General features: G+C 47.7%; 1 protein-coding gene across 1 annotated transcript; it reads left to right on the top strand.

Moving 5' to 3' along the window:
* The first annotated feature begins 3,042 nt into the window (after positions 1-3,042).
* Positions 3,043-16,866, top strand: PRPH2 (peripherin 2). Its single transcript, XM_057700400.1, has 3 exons — positions 3,043-3,623; positions 13,283-13,529; positions 16,394-16,866. Exons 1-3 carry the CDS (start codon positions 3,043-3,045, stop codon positions 16,604-16,606), a joined length of 1,041 nt encoding a protein of 346 aa, XP_057556383.1. The 3' UTR covers positions 16,607-16,866.
* The last annotated feature ends 1,218 nt before the right edge of the window (positions 16,867-18,084 follow it).

The following is an 18,084-nucleotide window of genomic DNA, read 5'->3' on the forward strand; positions in this document are numbered from 1 at the left end:
ACATAATTTAACGTCCTCAGAGATTCTAGCCAGAGAAGCGAAATCTCCTTTTTCCATCCACTGAAGTCGTTATATTTTTGGCCACCAGGGGGCATCCACAGACTTGCCGCGGACTCCACCCTGTCCCTCCTCAGGATATACACCTCTGGGTCATTTGAGGAGAAACAGGTCCTTGACTAATTGGTTTATCCCTTTAGAACTATTTTTAACTTTCTGTTTTCTACATCAAATCTTTCTCCTCCTTCCCTCTGCTTGTCTTGTATGCATGCGTGCTCCTAAGAGATTCTCTGCGACAGCTTCACACTCATTCACGTCCCTTTTCTCTTGGGACATTTGTCCTCCGATTTTGTGTATATGAGGTATGAGTCTGGTCATACTTCTGGTTAACTGAACGTCTTCTCTTGGGGGTAGGGGGAACTTCAGAAACTGCAGCACATTCTATTCAATGTCTCCAATGATGAAGAGTTGAAATCCTCTGAAGGTCCAAAGCTCCTTAGAAGCTGAGTCTTGGCTGTTAGAAGAGTGATCATCCTGGGTAATATTGTTTTTGACTCAAAATGTGGTCTGACAATAAAATAACAAGGCTGATTTTCCTATATGGCTTGGCCTCGGAGGTCACTCCCAAATTGGAGTTCAGACTTGGGTCCAGCAATGGATTAAGTGTTTTGTTTTCTGAGGTAGCTACGCTGGAGGGCAAAAAAATCATGTCCCATTGCTTTGTTCTCACACCTCCTTAATGTGTGGGGAAATACTCCTTTGATTTTACTTAGTGATTTGGAGATCTTAAAGAGAAGTGTGTAGGTGGTGAATCTAGTGGAACCAGCACATAAGGGGGAAAAGGAGATTCCATGTTGGAGATGTGACCCTCTTACTGCCTTGAGCTCATGGGCATCTTATTGTAATCATGAAGACTTCCTTGGTATTCGGTGGACATGAATTTGAGGACAAGACTGGTTTGCTCTTAAAACTCCTTGCGCTTATGCACAGGCTGTTCTGAGAAGTGGAATTGCTGGATCATTGGGGATGTGCATTTTAAATTTTAATAGAGACAGATAAATTACTCTCCCAAATGGCTGTAAAAACCTACAGTCTACAGAAAATATCCAATTAGAAAGTGGGCAAAAGTGCTGGACAGATATCTCATCAAAGAAGATATACAGATGGCACATAAGCATATAAAAAGATGCTCTGCATCATACGCCATTAGGGAGATGCAAATTAAAACAAGTGAGATGCCACTACACACCTATTAAAATGGCTAAAGTCCAGAACACTAATAATACTAAATGCTGGCTAGGGTGTAGAGCAATGGGGACTCTTATCATTGCTGGTGGGAATGCAAAATAATACAGCCACTTTGGAAGATAATTTGGCAGGTTTTTACAAAGCTAAACACAGTATCACCATATGATCCAGCAATTGCACTCCTAGGTATTTACCCAAATGAGTTGAAAACTTATGTCCACACAAAAACTGGCATAGTAGAGTTTTGGTAGCAGCTTTATTTGTAATTGCCAAAAACTGGAAGCAATCAAGATGCCCTTTAATTGGTGAATTGATAGACACACCATAGTACATTCATATTAATGGAATGTTATTCAGCGATAAATAGAAATGAGCTATCAAGCCACAAAAAGACATGGAGAAACATTAAGTGCACATCGTGAAGGGAAAGAAACCAGCCTGAAAAGGTTACATGCTATATGATTCCAATAATACGACATGGAAAAGACAAAACTATAGAGATTTGTTGCCTGGGATTGGGTAGGGAGGGAAGGAGGAGGGAACAGGTGGAACACAGGGATTCCTGGAGCAGTGAGCATATGCTGTATGATACTGTAGGATATAATGGTGGAAATGTGTGTGACATTGTGTATTTGGCAAAACCCATAGAACCGTGCAACACAAAGAGTTAACCCTAATGTAAACTATGGGCTTTAGTTAATAATATATCAAAATGGATTCATCAGTTGTAATAAATGTATCACACAAGTGCAAGACATTAATTATAGGGAAACTGGTGAGCGGAAAGGAATATTTAGGAACTCTGCACTTTCTGTTCAATTTTTTCGTAAACCTAAAACTGCTCTAAAAAATAATAATAAATTTACAGACTCATCAAGAATGTACATCTCATTTCTACTATCTTTGTTTACACTGGTGACAGAATTTTGACAGATGTTCAAAGTTTGGTTAAGTTTGGTCTATTATTATTGTTTTAATTGCACTGCCCTTTGTTCTACTCAGATTGACATGTTTTCCAGATCCTTGGGCTTTCCAAGTTCACTTGTTATAAATCACCTGTTCCTTTCCTTTGTCTGTTTTTCCAGTTGGTTGTTGATTTTTTTGATGTGGAACTGCGGCAGTTAAAAAAAAATTTTTTTATTTGCTTATTCATTCTTTTTTTTTTTACATGTTGCAAATGTTTTCTCACAATCTGTCATTTGTTTTTCAACTTGGATAATGATGTATTTTGTCCCATTAGAAAGTTTTAAATTGTGAAGGAGTCTGGCCTGGAAACATGCTTCTGGGGAGACATATGATGTGATATGAGCCAGACCTCCAGATAAAGCCCACTCCTCTGGCCAGTCTTGTCTTTTTTGCTTCTGATTCTCCAAGCTGAAAACCCAGAGCTCTCTGCTCCAGGGTATCCATGGAGGCTCCTCTTGACCATATTCTGAAACTGGCACGGCTTTATCTAATGGGATGAACCTGGCTAAAGAGATTAGCAAGATGTCTTGTGGATCCCACTTTTAAGCTGCAGCCTTCAGGCTGTCACTCCTCGGCTGGGAAGGGAGCTGCAGAAACGACACGCGGAGGACCGGCCCCTTCATGAGCTGTGACTCTGAGGCCCCTGTTCCCTGCAGTGAGTTCACGGGGGTCCCAGGCTGGGGGTGCAACATGGGCAGCCCCCAGAGCAGCTCCCTGCAGCCTGGGCCGTCTGCACCCTTCCCAAGGCCTTGAGTCTTCAGTCTCCGGGCTCATCAAGGTCAGGAGTGGGAGCTGTGCTGTGGGAGGCTGCCTGGAGCGCGCCTTGCAAATATGGCGCTTCTCAAAGTGAAATTTGACCAGAAGAAGCGGGTCAAGTTGGCCCAAGGGCTCTGGCTCATGAATTGGTTCTCCGTGTTGGCTGGTATCATCATCTTCGGCTTAGGGCTATTCCTGAAGATTGAACTCCGGAAGAGGAGCGATGTGATGGGCAATTCCGAGAGCCATTTTGTGCCCAATTCCTTGATAGGGATGGGGGTGCTATCCTGCATCTTCAACTCTCTGGCGGGAAAGATCTGCTACGACGCCCTGGACCCTGCCAAGTATGCCAAGTGGAAGCCCTGGCTGAAACCATACCTGGCCGTGTGTGTCCTCTTCAACATTGCCCTCTTCCTGGTGGCCCTCTGCTGCTTCCTCCTGCGGGGCTCCCTGGAAGGCACTCTGGCCCATGGGCTCAAGAATGGCATGAAGTTCTACCGGGACACAGACACCCCGGGCAGGTGTTTCATGAAGAAGACCATCGACATGTTGCAGATTGAGTTCAAGTGCTGCGGCAACAATGGCTTTCGGGACTGGTTTGAGATTCAGTGGATCAGCAACCGCTATCTGGACTTTTCCTCCAAAGAAGTCAAAGAGTGAGTGGCCTCCAGTCCTGGGGTCAGAGTGATAAGGGGACACAGAGACCCACGCCTCTGACTCCCCCTGTCCAGTGCCTTTTCCTCCCCATTGGGTGCTCTGTGTGTACAACTTATTACTGTGTGTGAGGGTGTAATTGGTTGGACCATATGGAATTGTTAATATTCTATCACTTAAAAAAAAATTTATATTTACTTATTTATTTGGTTGCGCCAAGTCTTAGTTGTGGCAGGAGAGCTCCTCAGTTGGAGCCAGTAGGCTCCTTAGTTGCAGTATGTGAACTCTTAGTTGTGGTATGCATGTAGGATCTAGTTCCCTGACCAGGGATCGAACCCAGGCCCCCTGCATTGGGAGCGTGGAGTCCTAACCACTGAGATACCAGGGAAGTCCCTATTGTATCGTTTTGACCTGTAAAAATAGCAGCTTCATATGGTTCAACCTAATGTTTGACTAAGATGGGAGGAAAGTGTCAAGCTTGAATGGGGATCACCAGGGGGAAACCTAGCCTGAGACTTTATCTGGCTGCTCGTCTCATTCACTCAAAGTGAAAGGATTCAGTCCTAAAACCATAAATTTCTGGGCTGGTCCCCTTGTTTTCCAACCTTTCAACCCCAAGCATCCATTCTCAAGGTTTATCCTTGGATACAGTGGAAAGAGCAGAGAATGGGGCAGTCAGGGGGTCTAGGCTGTAGTTTTGTCTCTGTTGTTAATTAGACGGTGACCTTGGACAAGTCATTTGACACCCTAGGCCTTAAATATTTATCTATTTATTTATTGGCTGCATTGGGTATTTGTTGCTGCATGTGGGCTTTCTTTAGTTGCAGTCAACGGGGGCTATTCTTCATTGCGGTACACGGGCTACTCATTGCAGTGGCTTCTCTTGTTGCAGAGCACGGGCTCTAGGTGCGCAGGTTTCAGTAGTTGTGGCTCACAGGCTCTAGAGCGCAGGCTCTGTAGTTCTGGCAAATGGGCTTAGTTGCTCTGTGGCATGTGGGATCCTCCCAGACCAGGGATCGAACCCATGTCCCCTGTATTGGCAGGTGAATTCTTAACCACGGAAGTCCTGCTTGCCCATCTTTTAAATGAAGGCCCCAGAATACACAACTTTGGAGGTCACCTCCAAGCTCTGTCTAGAGCCTGGCATTACAATGGGTGCTCAGTAAATGCCTGCTGGTGTTTACTACTTAAATCATGATAGTGCAACTCGATAAAGTGTTTCTAAAGTGTTCTTGGCATGCGTAAGAATAAAATCCTGAGGGGGGATGTAGGGAGGGGTTGGTGAGAAGGAGAATCTCACCCTTTGTGCTGACCCCGGCATACCCCCCTTCCCAGAGACCCACCACTGAAGGTCTTGAATCGTTTTCTGGAGAAAGGTCAGCCTGCCCAGAGCCAGTGGCTCTCCTTCACTTCTTCTTTCTGTCCAACTCTACCCACTCCCTGGCTGAGGCTAGGGGTTCAGTTGTTCATCCAGGTGGTTTATCCTCTGAGCGAGGCTGGTGAGTCCAAGGGGACGTGCACCCTCGGTGCTGTGGCACACTGGCAGCAGGACATGGTTGAAGCCCAGACAACACCAGGGAACTCCATATGGCTAGGTGAGCTGCTCCTCAGATGGAAGGGAAGTCAGATTGAAGGTCACTGCTTGGGATTGTATTTTCTCTGTGGGTGGGGATTACTGCTACAAATCCCTTGTCAAGGAGGCTTGTAAACCACTCTGCCCTTCCTGTGCACAGGTCCGCAGGGACAGCACAAAATGGCATGATTTATATGAGTTGCCCCAGAAGGGTGTGAAGCCAGAGGGACAGCAGAATTCCTGGGGATGGGGAGAGTGGGGGAAGTGGAAGCTGATGGTAGAACCAGCCTTTGTGGTGAATGGGAAGGGGCTTCTCATCTTCTCCTCTGTCATTTTGCTGGATTGTCTTCTGCACAAGTCAGTCCTTGATGAGACTTACAAGACCTCTCTGTAATCCCCAAATCCCCTTATGTCCCAGGGTGGAGAAATGCTCCAGGATGCTCCAATCCCAGTGGTCGGCGTATCCAAATTTTCAGGCAAACTTAAACTTCATCAAAATTACCTCAGTGCCCCATACCAACTTATTGGTGTGAAACTATCCTAACTCCACTGACTTGGAAAAATTTTTCTCTGCTAAACACACACACACACACTCACACACACACACATATGGTCACAACATTAAGAGAAACTGAGCATCCCTAACTGAGCCTGGCACTTGTGGGCTTAGCCAAGTGTGGGGGGAGGGATGGCTGGTCTTTGGAGATTTCTCACGGGAATATTTAAGGTCAACAGCTGGTTCCTGAAGGCTCCTGATCTAAACGTGGAGATCAAGTGGGAACAGTTCAAGATATTTTACAAGAATTTACAAGCCTTTGATTCCCCTCCCCCACCCTAACCTGCCCTGTTGCTAAGTTGCCAGGTCTTTGGGAATGAAAAAGGCCTGTGTTTGGTGTGCACAAAACCTCTCCTGGCAGGGGGGTTGGGGTTTGTATTTTTTTTTTCCTTTGTTGTTACCTCTATTTTGTAGATGAGAAATCTGAGCCTCAGAGAGATTAAGGCATATTCCTAAAATCTCACAGCAGGAGTAGCAAGCTGGGGTTGGGGAGGTGGGGCAAATTTTTGGAAAAACAAACCAGCTTTATGGATATATTCCACATACCATACAACTCGCCCATTTAAAGTGTGCAATTCAATGATTTTTAGTACATTCAGAGTTGTGCAACAAGTACTGAGGCTGATTTTAGAATGTGTTCATCACCTCACAGAGAAACCCTGCACCCTTCAGTGCTCACTCCAGCCTCCTCTTCCCCCAAGCCCAAGTAATCACTACTCTACTTGCTGTCTCTATAGGCTTCCCTGTGCTGGACATTTCATTTGAATGGACTCATGTATTTGTTCTTTGGGGTCTGGCTTCTTTCGTTCCATATATACTGTTTCCAAATTTCACCCATGTTGCAGCCTGTGTCAGTACTCATTCCTTCTTCTGCTGGGATGAGATCCCACTGTAGGGAATGCTTGTTTTCTGGCAACTGAAACCTGGGCGGGTGGAGGGGGTGGGGGGGGAGTGCCTCAGGTCCTCCCTCTTCCTGTCTCTGTCTTGCTCTCTCCTTCCTCCCCCAGTAGGACCGCGGGAGGTACAGGCAGACACAATGCATGCTCGACAAACACCTGTGGACTGTGATAGGATTCTGGTCCTTCCGTGCCAGGGTTTCAGATCATCATGAGGTCCCATAGAAACCAGAACCGCCCCCAACCCCAGGACCCTCGTGGCCTGTGGCACATGCTGCTGTGCTGTGCTCCATTCTCCTGCATCTGTGTTTACCTTCGCACGCCCTCCCCAGCCCGGTGGTCCTGCGGTGGAGGGGGAGGGGGACACTCTAACTGGGGGAGGCCCTCAGAGGGAGGAGTCCAGGTATGCCGCCTCCCTCCGTGACTCTGAGTCTTCAGAGCAAAGTATTGGGATACAGATTTGTGGTTCTTAATCAGAGCTGTTTTTTTGTTTTTTTCATTTTCACCTTGTATTAGTTTTTCAAGCATTCACAAAAGTAGAGAGATTATAACAAATCTCCAAGTACCCATCACCTAGCTTTGACAGATGTAAACATTCTGCCTTTCTTGTTCCATCAGTACTACCCTTGCTCCCCCAAAACACACATTCTCCCGCCTCTGAGTATTAAGAAGCACATCCAGGGCATTGTTTCCTCTTACCCGTAAATACTTTAGGAGGAATTTCTAACAGGTAGAGGGTTTGTTTTTGCCTTTTAGTTTTTAAGAGAAGCACAATATTAATCACGCCCACTTACATTACTATCATCTCACACTCAGTTTGTGTTCAGTATTCTCTGATGGTCTCAAGATGTCTTTGACAGGTAGTTTGTTCAAATCTGGTTCTAAACCAGACTTCGCATTTGGTTGTTTTATCTCCTAAGTCTCTTTTATTCTATAGTTACCTTTTTCATGCCATGTGCATCTTGGAGGAAGTTGGCCATTTGTCCTGAAAAATTTTGCACATTCTGGGGTTGGGCTGTTGCAGCCAAGTGCTGTCATCTAACGTGTTCTTCTGTCTCATGTATTTCCCTGTAAATCAGTAGTCAGGGCTGAGGTGTGGCTGGATTCAGGTTCGGTTTTGGCAAGAACACCCCCTAGGGTGCTGCTACGGGCATCTTACTACATCACACCAGGAGGGACATGAGGTCTTCAGCCAGTTTATAACAATTCCTTTAAATCTTCCTCCTGTTTTCAGAATGAGCTGAGCTTCAGTGTCTTGGAGCGAGAGGCAGAGCATGAAGAAGCTCAGAGGCCTTGGCACTGTCAGCCTGAAGGCACTGTCAGCCAGGAAGGCCTGGCCTGGGCCCTCAGTCTGAGGGAGAAGCTGGCACTGAGCTCTCTCACTTTACTGTCTTTCCCGTGGTGCCTATAGGATATGACACCTGCTCCCTCTTCCTAAACAATGAATGGATATCTTGAAAATTCTGGACCTTGGCTAGGAGATTCCTGAGGGCGGGGCTGTGTCTCCCCTCAGACGGGGGCTCCCCGAGGACAGGGCTGTGTCTCCCTCTAAGACTGGACTCTCTGTTGCAGGTTTAGATCTCCTGTGGGATTGGTTCTCCCTGAAAGCAGTGCTGTGTCTCCCCTCAGACTGGGGCTTCCTTAGGGCAGGGCTGGGTCCCCTCCTTTCCATGTCCTCCCTCACCACCTGCAGTTCTTTATATCCAGTGATCACTCAAAAAAGAAATAAAAGAAATATTAGTATTTCAAAGAAACACTAATACTGTACTTGTTGTATACCAGGTGCTCTATGTGTATTACCCCAATTAATCTCCACCACACCCGTCAGAGACTTACACTGTCATTTCTCAGGTGAGAAAACAGGCTCCCGGAGGTCAAGCGAGTTGCCAAGGTTCCACAGGTGTCACTCACCTGCATTTGGGCTGGGGATTCACTCATTATCAGTTACACTCCTGGATCCCTCCTCTCCCCTCCTCTGCTCATTCCCATATGGCTTTCCTTACTGATCTACTGATTCACCTACTAAATTATGTTGCTTTTTCCAGGAAAACTCCAACATGATGATTTTCCCAAGTTGTATGTAGCTTGGCTATGGGAGAGTGGACTAGAATAAAAGCTTACCTTAACCAAGACCCTCACAAGCCTCTGTGAGCCCTGAGCAGAGATTTGTAGCCTGGGAAACACTCTGATATAAATAGCCAGCTCACCACCTAAGGAGCTCTCCTCTGCCCGACTTTGCCTTAAGAGGGTGAGTGGAGCCTTAATCTGTGGTTGGGACCAGGGCAAGTGCTAAGTAAACAAGACAATGTTTCTGAAGAAAGGGAAGGCTAGTTCCAGAGATGTGGGACCCTAAGAGGTCCTAGGTTGGGGGCTTGGGGGAAAGCCAACGTCAACCAAGCCCGGCCTACCCTCAAGGTCCTCAGTCTGAGGAGAGACACAGAGCCCTGCCTCAGGGAGTATGAGGCAGATTTGCAGGCTTTACCTCCGGTTAGGGATACCTGGAGAGTGCATAGCGGAGACATTGGTGGACAAGGAAGGGCCCCTGGGACAGGGAGCAGGCGAGAGAACTCACACTTTCCTAGGAAGTTTAGCTAGAAAAGCCAACATGCAGGACAGACCTGAGAGACTCTGAGGAAACTGAGGGGAAGGTTGGGCAACTGCTATGGGCTGGCCTTCCACTTCCTGTGTAACTTTGGGTGAAGCCCTGCCCTGCTCTGGACCGGACTTCCTCCTCTGTGGAACAGTCTGGTGGGTTGTAGGGTCCCCCCACGTGGCTGTGAGTGAGGAGGAGCCAGCATTCTCCCAGGGCCTGTGTCAAGTGCATTCTCTCACTGCCTCATTTAAACCTCCCCACAGTCCCTAAGAGGGGCTGTCATTAGCCCGCCTCACACAGGTCCACAGCTCACAAATGCAGATTTGGGACTCAAAGGCCAGCTCTCTGTGCTCTACCCACTCCTCTCCACGGGGACACTGGGAATGGCCCAGGTGGGACATTGTGCAGGTGGGAGCGGGCTCCGGGGACAGCCTGCAGGTCAGGAAGAGGGATGAGCAGCATTTGCATTTGGGGACCAGGCCTGCTGGGGTCGGTCCTAGGGGTCGGAGTCTACGTCTGCTCAGTCCTGGGGGCGGCGGGGTGAGGCTGGCCCCTCAGGAGGGAGCCCCAAGCTGAAGGCCCTCTGCTCCAGTCCTCCCACCTGGACCACCCAGAACCACCCCAGCCAGTGGAACCAGGTGCCACGTGGGGCTGCACAGGGAGAGCTGCTCCCAGGGTGCTTGGTGCAGTTGAGCTTCAGCAGTGGCCACGTCCATCAGTGGACAAATGTCCTATAGCTCCTGCTTCGGGCCAGCGGTGAGCTCTGCCCTTGCAGACTTGGTCACAGACGGCACTCACAGCCTCTTTTCCACAGCTGGCAGAGGCCATGCCACCCACAAACACAAGTGACTATTCCCCACTGATGTCGTGTGATCTGTTCCACTGTTACAGCCTCTCCCCAAAGACACACAGAGCTCATGTGAACTGAAGGCTCTGGTTTTGTCACCCCTCCTAGCCCCGGCCCAGGAGTCCACATTTCTTGCACACTTAATACGTACCAAGCACTCCTCTAAGCCTTTTTACATGGATCGCTTCATATGATGCCCGTATCAACTCCATTTTACAGATGAGTAAGCTGAGGCCTGCTGAGGTTAAGGAACTTATCCAGAGGGATGAAGCAGGAGTAAACTAAGGCTGTCCTCCTCTTATCATGGTCCTGGTCCTGGACCACCTGTGCATCCAGGACCAACTGTTCTCTGGGCAGTGGGTCCTGTCCATGTAGCAGAGGTCAGGGACTGCAGGGCATGTGGAAATATGGTCACCATAACCCAGGTGACGACTGTTCTGGAACCAAGGAGGCCACATTGTGCAGAGCCTTCCTCAGGTCTTAATCATACTGATAAGCAGACAGTTTACTGAAAATAAACCACAAATGGATCATATCAAAAGATACTCAACTTCACTTATCATGAGAAAAAAATGGAAATTAGAACAACCCTGAGATTTTTTTTTTCCTGTTTTTATTGGGGTATAGTTGTTTTACCTGAGACACTATTTTTCATCTGTCAGGTTGGCAAAGATTAAGAACAGGACTTCTGTGAGTGTGGCTGGTGGGGGTGTGATTGTACAACCCCCGAGAGGAGAAATGTGGCAGAGCTTGAGTGCAATCACAGATGGACTCTTTGATGCAGAGATGCCTCATCTAGGAATTGATCCTCTAGATATATTTCCAATATGCAAAATGACCCATGTCCATGTTTGTATTAACAAAACACTGGGAAAACCCCAAATGTCCATCAGGAGGAACCGGATAGTACTCCCTGGGCCATCTGTACAATGGGGACACCATGCACTTTATTAAAACCTGGAGAACACTTCCCACTGACAGATACAAAAAGATCTCTAAAGTATTGCTAAGGGAAGAAAGAACAGTTCAAGACAGTGTGTATACAATACTACCATTTGGGTAATGACACAAACAAAACAGGAAGAATAAGAACTTTGCAAAATCCAGGCCCATAGCAGTGAAAATGCAGAGTCCTAACCACTGGACCACCAAGGAATTCCCTCCATGAATTCTGACACATGAAGTTGCCTGGGTAATCACGCACAGGTCAGGTAGAACATACCCAGCCCGCCTGATAGGGAGGGGGCGACCTTTCATTGTAATGATGGCTGCCCCTTTTGAATTTTGAACCCTTGTGAATGTATGGTGCGCCCTAACCAAATATATGCATAGAGAGATGCAAAAGTTGTGCAAGTTGCATCCTTCAGGTGAGTAAGGAGTTCCCACCCAGCTGGGGGCAGAGCTCAGTGTGGATGGAGAGCAAGCCATGGGCAAAGACCTATTTCCTACCCCTGCAAAGGCCCAAGGCCAAAGCAGGCCTTCTGGAAACATCTGTTGAGCAGAACTGATCTGCCCAGAAGGGGACTTGGTCCCCAGTGACCTGTAAGGAGGAGATGAAGTTGGGGAGGGGGCTGGGGGCTAAAGTTGATAGTCACAAATGCTAGGCAGAGACTTGTCTCACAGTCACCACCTGTCCTGCTGCTCTTCCTACCAGCCTGGCATGGCTCCAAGAAATCACTGCATGCCAGGGACTTGGAAGCACACAGAGTGGTTGATTTTTTTAAAATAAATATTTTGGACTTTATAAAAAGCAATGCAGTTCTCCATAGACAGGTGTTAAATGTTGTCTTCAGTGCAACATCTATGTTCTTTTTAAAAAAACTTTATTATTTATTTATTTAATTTATTGGCTGCGTTGGGTCTCTGTTGCTGCACTTGGGCTTTCTCTAGCTGCAACGAGTAGGGGCTACTCTTTGTTGCAGTGTGCGGGCTTCTCACTACGGTGGCTTCTCTTTGCTGCAGAGCATGGGCTCTAGGTGTGTGGGCTTCAGTAGTTGTAGCACTTGGGCTCAGTAGTTGTGGCACATGGGCTTAGTTGCTCAGCAGCATGTGGCATCTTCCTGGACCAGAGATTGCACCCATATCCCCTGCATTGGCAGGTGGATTCTTAACCACTGCGCCACCAGGGAAGTCCTAACATCCATGTTCTGAAACACATAATAATTGCCAGGAGTACAGTGCTCTTACTGATCTTGTATTCAGTCAGGTTAAAATAATGGGCAATAAAAGAATGAACATAATAAATAAATAAATAAAATTAAAAAAAAAAAAAAAAAAAAAAGAATGAACACATTTCTTACGTGCGTGACTCATTCTTGTTTAAATGCCCCAAACTGTGACTCTGTTACTATCTATACTGCTAGGTATCCAGGATCTTGAAAAAATACTGAACCATAAGCCATGCTCTGGCAGATCAGTACAGTGAACAGCATTCTGGATCTCAGTTTTACCAGATATCACTCAGAGGCTTCCAGGGCATAAATGCCAGGCAATTTCAGGATCAGCAGGTCCACAGAATTCTCGAAATACCATTGTAAGATTTTTTAAAAAATAAATTTATTTATTGGCTGCATTGGGTCTTCATTGCTACACACGGGCTTTCTCTAGTTGCAGTGTGCGGGCTCCTCATTTTGATGGCTTCTCTTGATGCGGAGCACAGGCTACAGGCACGTGGGGTTCAGTAGTTGTGGCACATGGGCTCAATAGTTGTAGCTCACAGGCTCTAGAGTGCAGACTCAATAGTTGTGGTGCACGGGCTTAGTTGCTCTGCAACATGTGGGATCTTCCTGGAGCAGGGCTCGAACCCATGTCCCCTGCATTGGCAGGCGGATTCTTAACCACTGTACCACCTAGGAAATCCCCATTGTAAGATTTTGTTGACTCTCCATTGCTACACAGGGGCTAGAATACATATGTTCCTTATTTATTTGCTTCTTGGTTTATCATCTATCACAACGCTCTAAACATAAGCTCCGGGAAGGCTGGGGCATTGGCTCTCTAGGGTTACTGATCCATCATCAGAACCTAGAACAGTGGCTGGCGCACAGTCAGCGCACAGCAAATATTTCTCAAGTGAGCAAATGAATGAATGAGTGAATAAATGAATATTCCAGATTTTCAGAGGTGGGGGATGGGAGGAGCTGGCACCTGGTGAAAGTCCAAGAAACTGGTCTTAAGCCATCTGTTTCTCTTCCAGTCGCATCAAGAGCAATGTGGATGGGCGGTACCTGGTGGATGGAGTCCCCTTCAGCTGCTGCAACCCCAACTCGCCGCGGCCCTGTATCCAGTACCAGCTCACCAACAACTCTGCACACTACAGCTACGACCACCAGACGGAGGAGCTCAACCTGTGGGTGCGCGGCTGCAGGGCTGCCCTGCTGAGCTACTACAGCAATCTCATGAATTCCGTGGGTGCTGTGACGCTCCTCATCTGGCTCTTTGAGGTAGGCCCTAGGCCAGCGGGGGACAGGGTGAGAGGAAGCCACATGCCCCACTGGGATTTTATGGGGTGGAGCTGGGCCTGGGTCTCCTCCCTGGGAACCAGCCCTCTGCCCACTGTGCAGGCAGGCCTAGGCTTGAACACCAGCACCTCCACTTTTTGTTTCTGTCCTATTACTTACAAAAAAGAATTTGTTGAGTTGAAATTCACAGCACATAAAATTAACCATTTGGAAGTGAACAATTCGGTGGCATTTGGTACATTCACAATGTTGTGACTACCACCTATATCTTGTTCCAAAATACTTCCATCACCCCCTCAGGAAAACCTCATACCCGTTAAGCAATCAGTCCCCCTCCTCTCCTCTCCTCTCCCTAAGCCCCTGGCAACCACCAATCTGTGTTCTGTCCTTGCAGATTTATCTATTCTGGACATTTCTTATAAATGGAATCATATGTGACCTTTTATGTCTAGCTTTTTTCACTTTGCATGTTTTACAGGTTTATCCTGTGTCTCCACTTTTTGAATATGAGCACTCAGAAAGTTATTTAACCTCCCTGTTATAGGGGGCTGACAGCATTTAGCTTTGAGACTACTGGGAGGCAACAGGAGATACAGGCACATGGAAGTGTTCAGTAAATGATTTGTGTTTCTCTTGAGATTCTGGTAACAGTTTACCTGATATTACTTGTAGGTTCACCTTATCTCATCTATTAGATTTAATTCCTCTCTGTAGCTGTAGGGCTTGGAATGTAGCAAGCCCTCATTCATTCATTTATTGAAGAAATAGTTCCCAAACACCTACCAGTGCTGGGCGCTGTCCTGGGTGCTGAATGAGAGCTCGTGTCCGTGAGGGGTAAACCAAGGTGGCACAGAGGGTGACTCACGGGCTCCTGCTCTGAGCTGAAAACAGAAAACCTAAACTCCAAAACCTAAATGTAAGAGACCAGAAACATTAGGTGGGGAAACTGCCCATCAGAGAAGATTCACTGGAAGGTTCCTTTAAGTAAGTCAATCTTCAGTGCTATGGAAATTCACATGCAGCAGTGCTCTCAGCTGAGACACACCACTTCTAACTCACCATATCACACCAGAGGAACTGTACTGCCTGTTGAGGGGATGAGATGGGGAGGGAGGCCTTTTTTTCACACTGAAGTAAACACAAGCATATTCATGGTGATTTATTGGTCACTGGCTCCTTGAGGCAGAGTCTTGGGGAATGAGTGGGTAGAACGAGGAGAGAAGCTTACTGCTGGAAGGTTAGAAGGGCGCATTCCTTGAAAATTCATGAAAAGAAGACTGAAAGGATAACTGAAGTCAGTGGAAAATGGAGTTCCATTAGCTGCCTCTCAGTTTACCCACCTTTCCAGGAAGTAGTGACTGCTTAAGGAAAGGAACCGTTCACTGGGAACAGGGTGTTTGAATGCCCCTGACTTTCACTTGAGGCTTTTAGTGGGCAGAGCTCTGTGATGGGCACAAGGGTGGCTGAGCTGATAAGATTCTGCCCTCAGCCTTGCCCTCCTGGGTTTCACAATCCAGTGAGTAGAGGACATCTGACTCATGAACCAAAGGGAGTACCATTACCTAGAACAAAATTCATAGTGCAGCAGGGGGCCTTCTTGAGGAAAGCAGGAAAGAATCAGAGTAGGCACAAGCACACCAGGAGGACTTTCTGGAGGAGGTGAGTTTTTCCACTATAAAAATATCTTACTAAACTTTCAGTCAACAGTAACAAAAACCTAAAACTATTAGTTACTATCATCATCTACCACCGTAATTATAAAATATTCCCAGAGCATTCATTCAACAATGTTTACTGAGGCCCTACCACCACTGGGTGCTGTTCTAGGGGCTGGGACAGCAGGTGAACAAGATGCATCAAGGCCAGCCCTGCCCTCAGGAGATGGATGTTCTCCATTAGTGGGCCTAGGCCTCTCACAGAGTTTGCTATACCATCAAAGGAAGAGTGTAAGACAGCAAACTAGGAATTTGTGTAGAAACAAGTGGCTAACACAATACAGGGTTAGAAAAGTGGAAATAATACTTAACTGCGCTAACAACCAACTGACACTCCTATTCAGCCTTGCTGTGCACCAGGTACCATGCTCTATACATACTGAAGCGTCACTGCATGCCCATGGAGCAGGCGGTACTTCATCTGAAAATCTGCAAACCAGATGAGTAAACTGAAGTTTCCCGGTCACATGGCTGGCTAAGTGCCAGGGCTGAGGTTTGAACCAGACATTTTGGCACCAGAGTCTGCTGCAGTGACTGCCAACGAACATATCCAAATAAATCACCTACTCATCTTCATACTAATCAAAATAACAGAAGCAGAGGGAAACCATCTATCATGTTGTTTGCAGAAAAGGAGATGACTTTTTAATTCTGTCCAGCAAATACTGCTAATTACCTAGCATGTGTCAAGCAAGGTGCTAGGAATGAGGTGGTGGTGGGGGGTGGGCACAGAGAGAAGGAGCCCAGGATTAATGCCCCCAGGACAGGGGAGACCTGAGGGGAAGGAGGGAAAAACAATTAGTAGAGGGGGCACCCACAACATTCCAGGCAGAGAAAGCAGCAAATGATAAAACTGGAGAGGAGAAAGTCCGGGTGTAGACAGGATCCAAAGAAACCCAGGATGACTGGTCCGGGAGGAGAATGGGGTCTGAGATGAGGCTGGAGCCGAGGCAGGTATCTTGAGGACCCAGGCTGGGCTGGGGCAGGCAGACCCTTTCCAACCCAGGCCCAAGAGAACCTTGTTTGAAGGGCCCCCAGGACGAACAGGCCGGTGGCCACCACGGTTTCCTGGTAACCCCTGCCCCAGCGATTTCTCCCAGATCTCCTCTAAGTCTCCTCTCCCCATCCCAGGTGACCATCACCGTTGGGCTGCGCTACCTGCACACAGCACTGGAAGGCGTGGCCAACCCCGAAGACCCCGAGTGCGAGAGTGAGGGCTGGCTTCTGGAGAAGAGCGTGCCGGAGACCTGGAAGGCCTTTCTGGAGAGTGTGAAGAAGCTGGGCAAGGGGAACCAGGTGGAAGTCGAGGGTGCAAACACAGGCCAGGCCCCAGAGGCTGGCTGACGGCTGCGGGGCCCCCCCCCCGAACACTGAGAAGTAGTGGACTCCAGGAAACGTGGATACCCCCCTAATCCAATCTGAATCTCCCAAGGAGAGCAGCCATCTCACAGAGACTCTTCTGGATGGTGGGATTTAAAATTCAGGATCCCTAAAAACTTTTGTTGAATGACCGTCTCCCATGTGGGTGAATGAGTCCCGCTCAGGCCCACTGTGCTAGGATGTACCCTCACAGTGGACTCGGGGGCCTCTCAGTGGATGGCTCTCCATGGCACAGGAATTCACTTCCACCCTGAGGCTACTGGCCACACCTAAGGGCTGCTCCCCTTTTGTGAGTTGGCCATTATCATGAGCTCCAAGTTGCTTCATTCTATATCCAAAGTGTCACTTGGTGCATAAGCATAAGAGTCTGGAAAATGTACTACCCATGCTGTCATTTTTTTCAAATGCAAAGATTGACAGGTCAGCCATTTTATTTAATTATGGAAGGTGAGGGACAGTTATACTTTTCTAAGAGTAATGGTCTCTCCAAAGCACTGACGGCTCAAAAGAGGAATTCTCAGTTATGAGGCAAGAGAACTTAGAGGGGATTATTTCCCCCAGCAAAAACACAGCTTTCGTGTCACCTTCACAAGCCCTCAGTCACTTAGCCAGGAGTGAGCCACGGCTGAGGGAGTGGGCTGATGGCATGTTATGGCTAACGTGTCGGGTGACCCCCTTTGGCTCGTCTGTGGAAGCACTGGGTTAGATGGCTGCCCTTCTGTGGATGAGGAGCGACAATCCGACAAGAGTCCACCCTTTGGAGACCAGGCCTCACCTCCTGGTGGGCCCAGGGAGGCCCACACAGGTGCTGCGACAGCCCCCACGGACAACACTAAGTGGAGAGCAGAGTCCTCTGCGAGCTTCGTCCTGCTTCTTCCCCCAGATAGCCATCCTGCAAAATGGTATTTCCTGAATGCCTCTGCATTAAAGAAGATTCTTTGAGACAGCTCTTCTTCCCACGCTAGCAACTGTGAAAGAAGTTTTCACTTCCCTCTGGAAAAAGAAAGAAAACTTTCAGGAGAAGGAGGGAATGATTTCATTGCTGTCCTAACAGTTTTCAGTGCAGAGAAAATAAGGCTTCTGGTGCTGCCTGGGGTATGTTCTGGGGCTCTTATTCTCTCAGGCTTAAGACCAGATCAAAAATGTTTGGACACTCTGTCAGACTTTGGTCCCAGGTTTAATTCAATTCGACCTCTGAGTGTGCAGACCAAGGACTGATCCACATGGACAACACTGAGGGAGTCAGCCCCCCTGACAAGGGTCCTGGAGTTCTCCCCTCCCAGGAGTGCTGAGAACCACTGAGAAATGCTGCTCTAGGCCCACATGTGTAATGATGCTGTTGACAGCTGTACAATAGACATTAAACATTATATTGTATGACAATCCCTTTTGTGAAGTGCCTGTCTTAAGTGTATGTGCTACATGTATGTAGCACAGGACCC

The sequence above is a fragment of the Hippopotamus amphibius genome, chromosome 11 (assembly GCF_030028045.1).
Source record: "Hippopotamus amphibius kiboko isolate mHipAmp2 chromosome 11, mHipAmp2.hap2, whole genome shotgun sequence".
Classification (NCBI taxonomy): Eukaryota; Metazoa; Chordata; class Mammalia; order Artiodactyla; family Hippopotamidae; genus Hippopotamus; species Hippopotamus amphibius.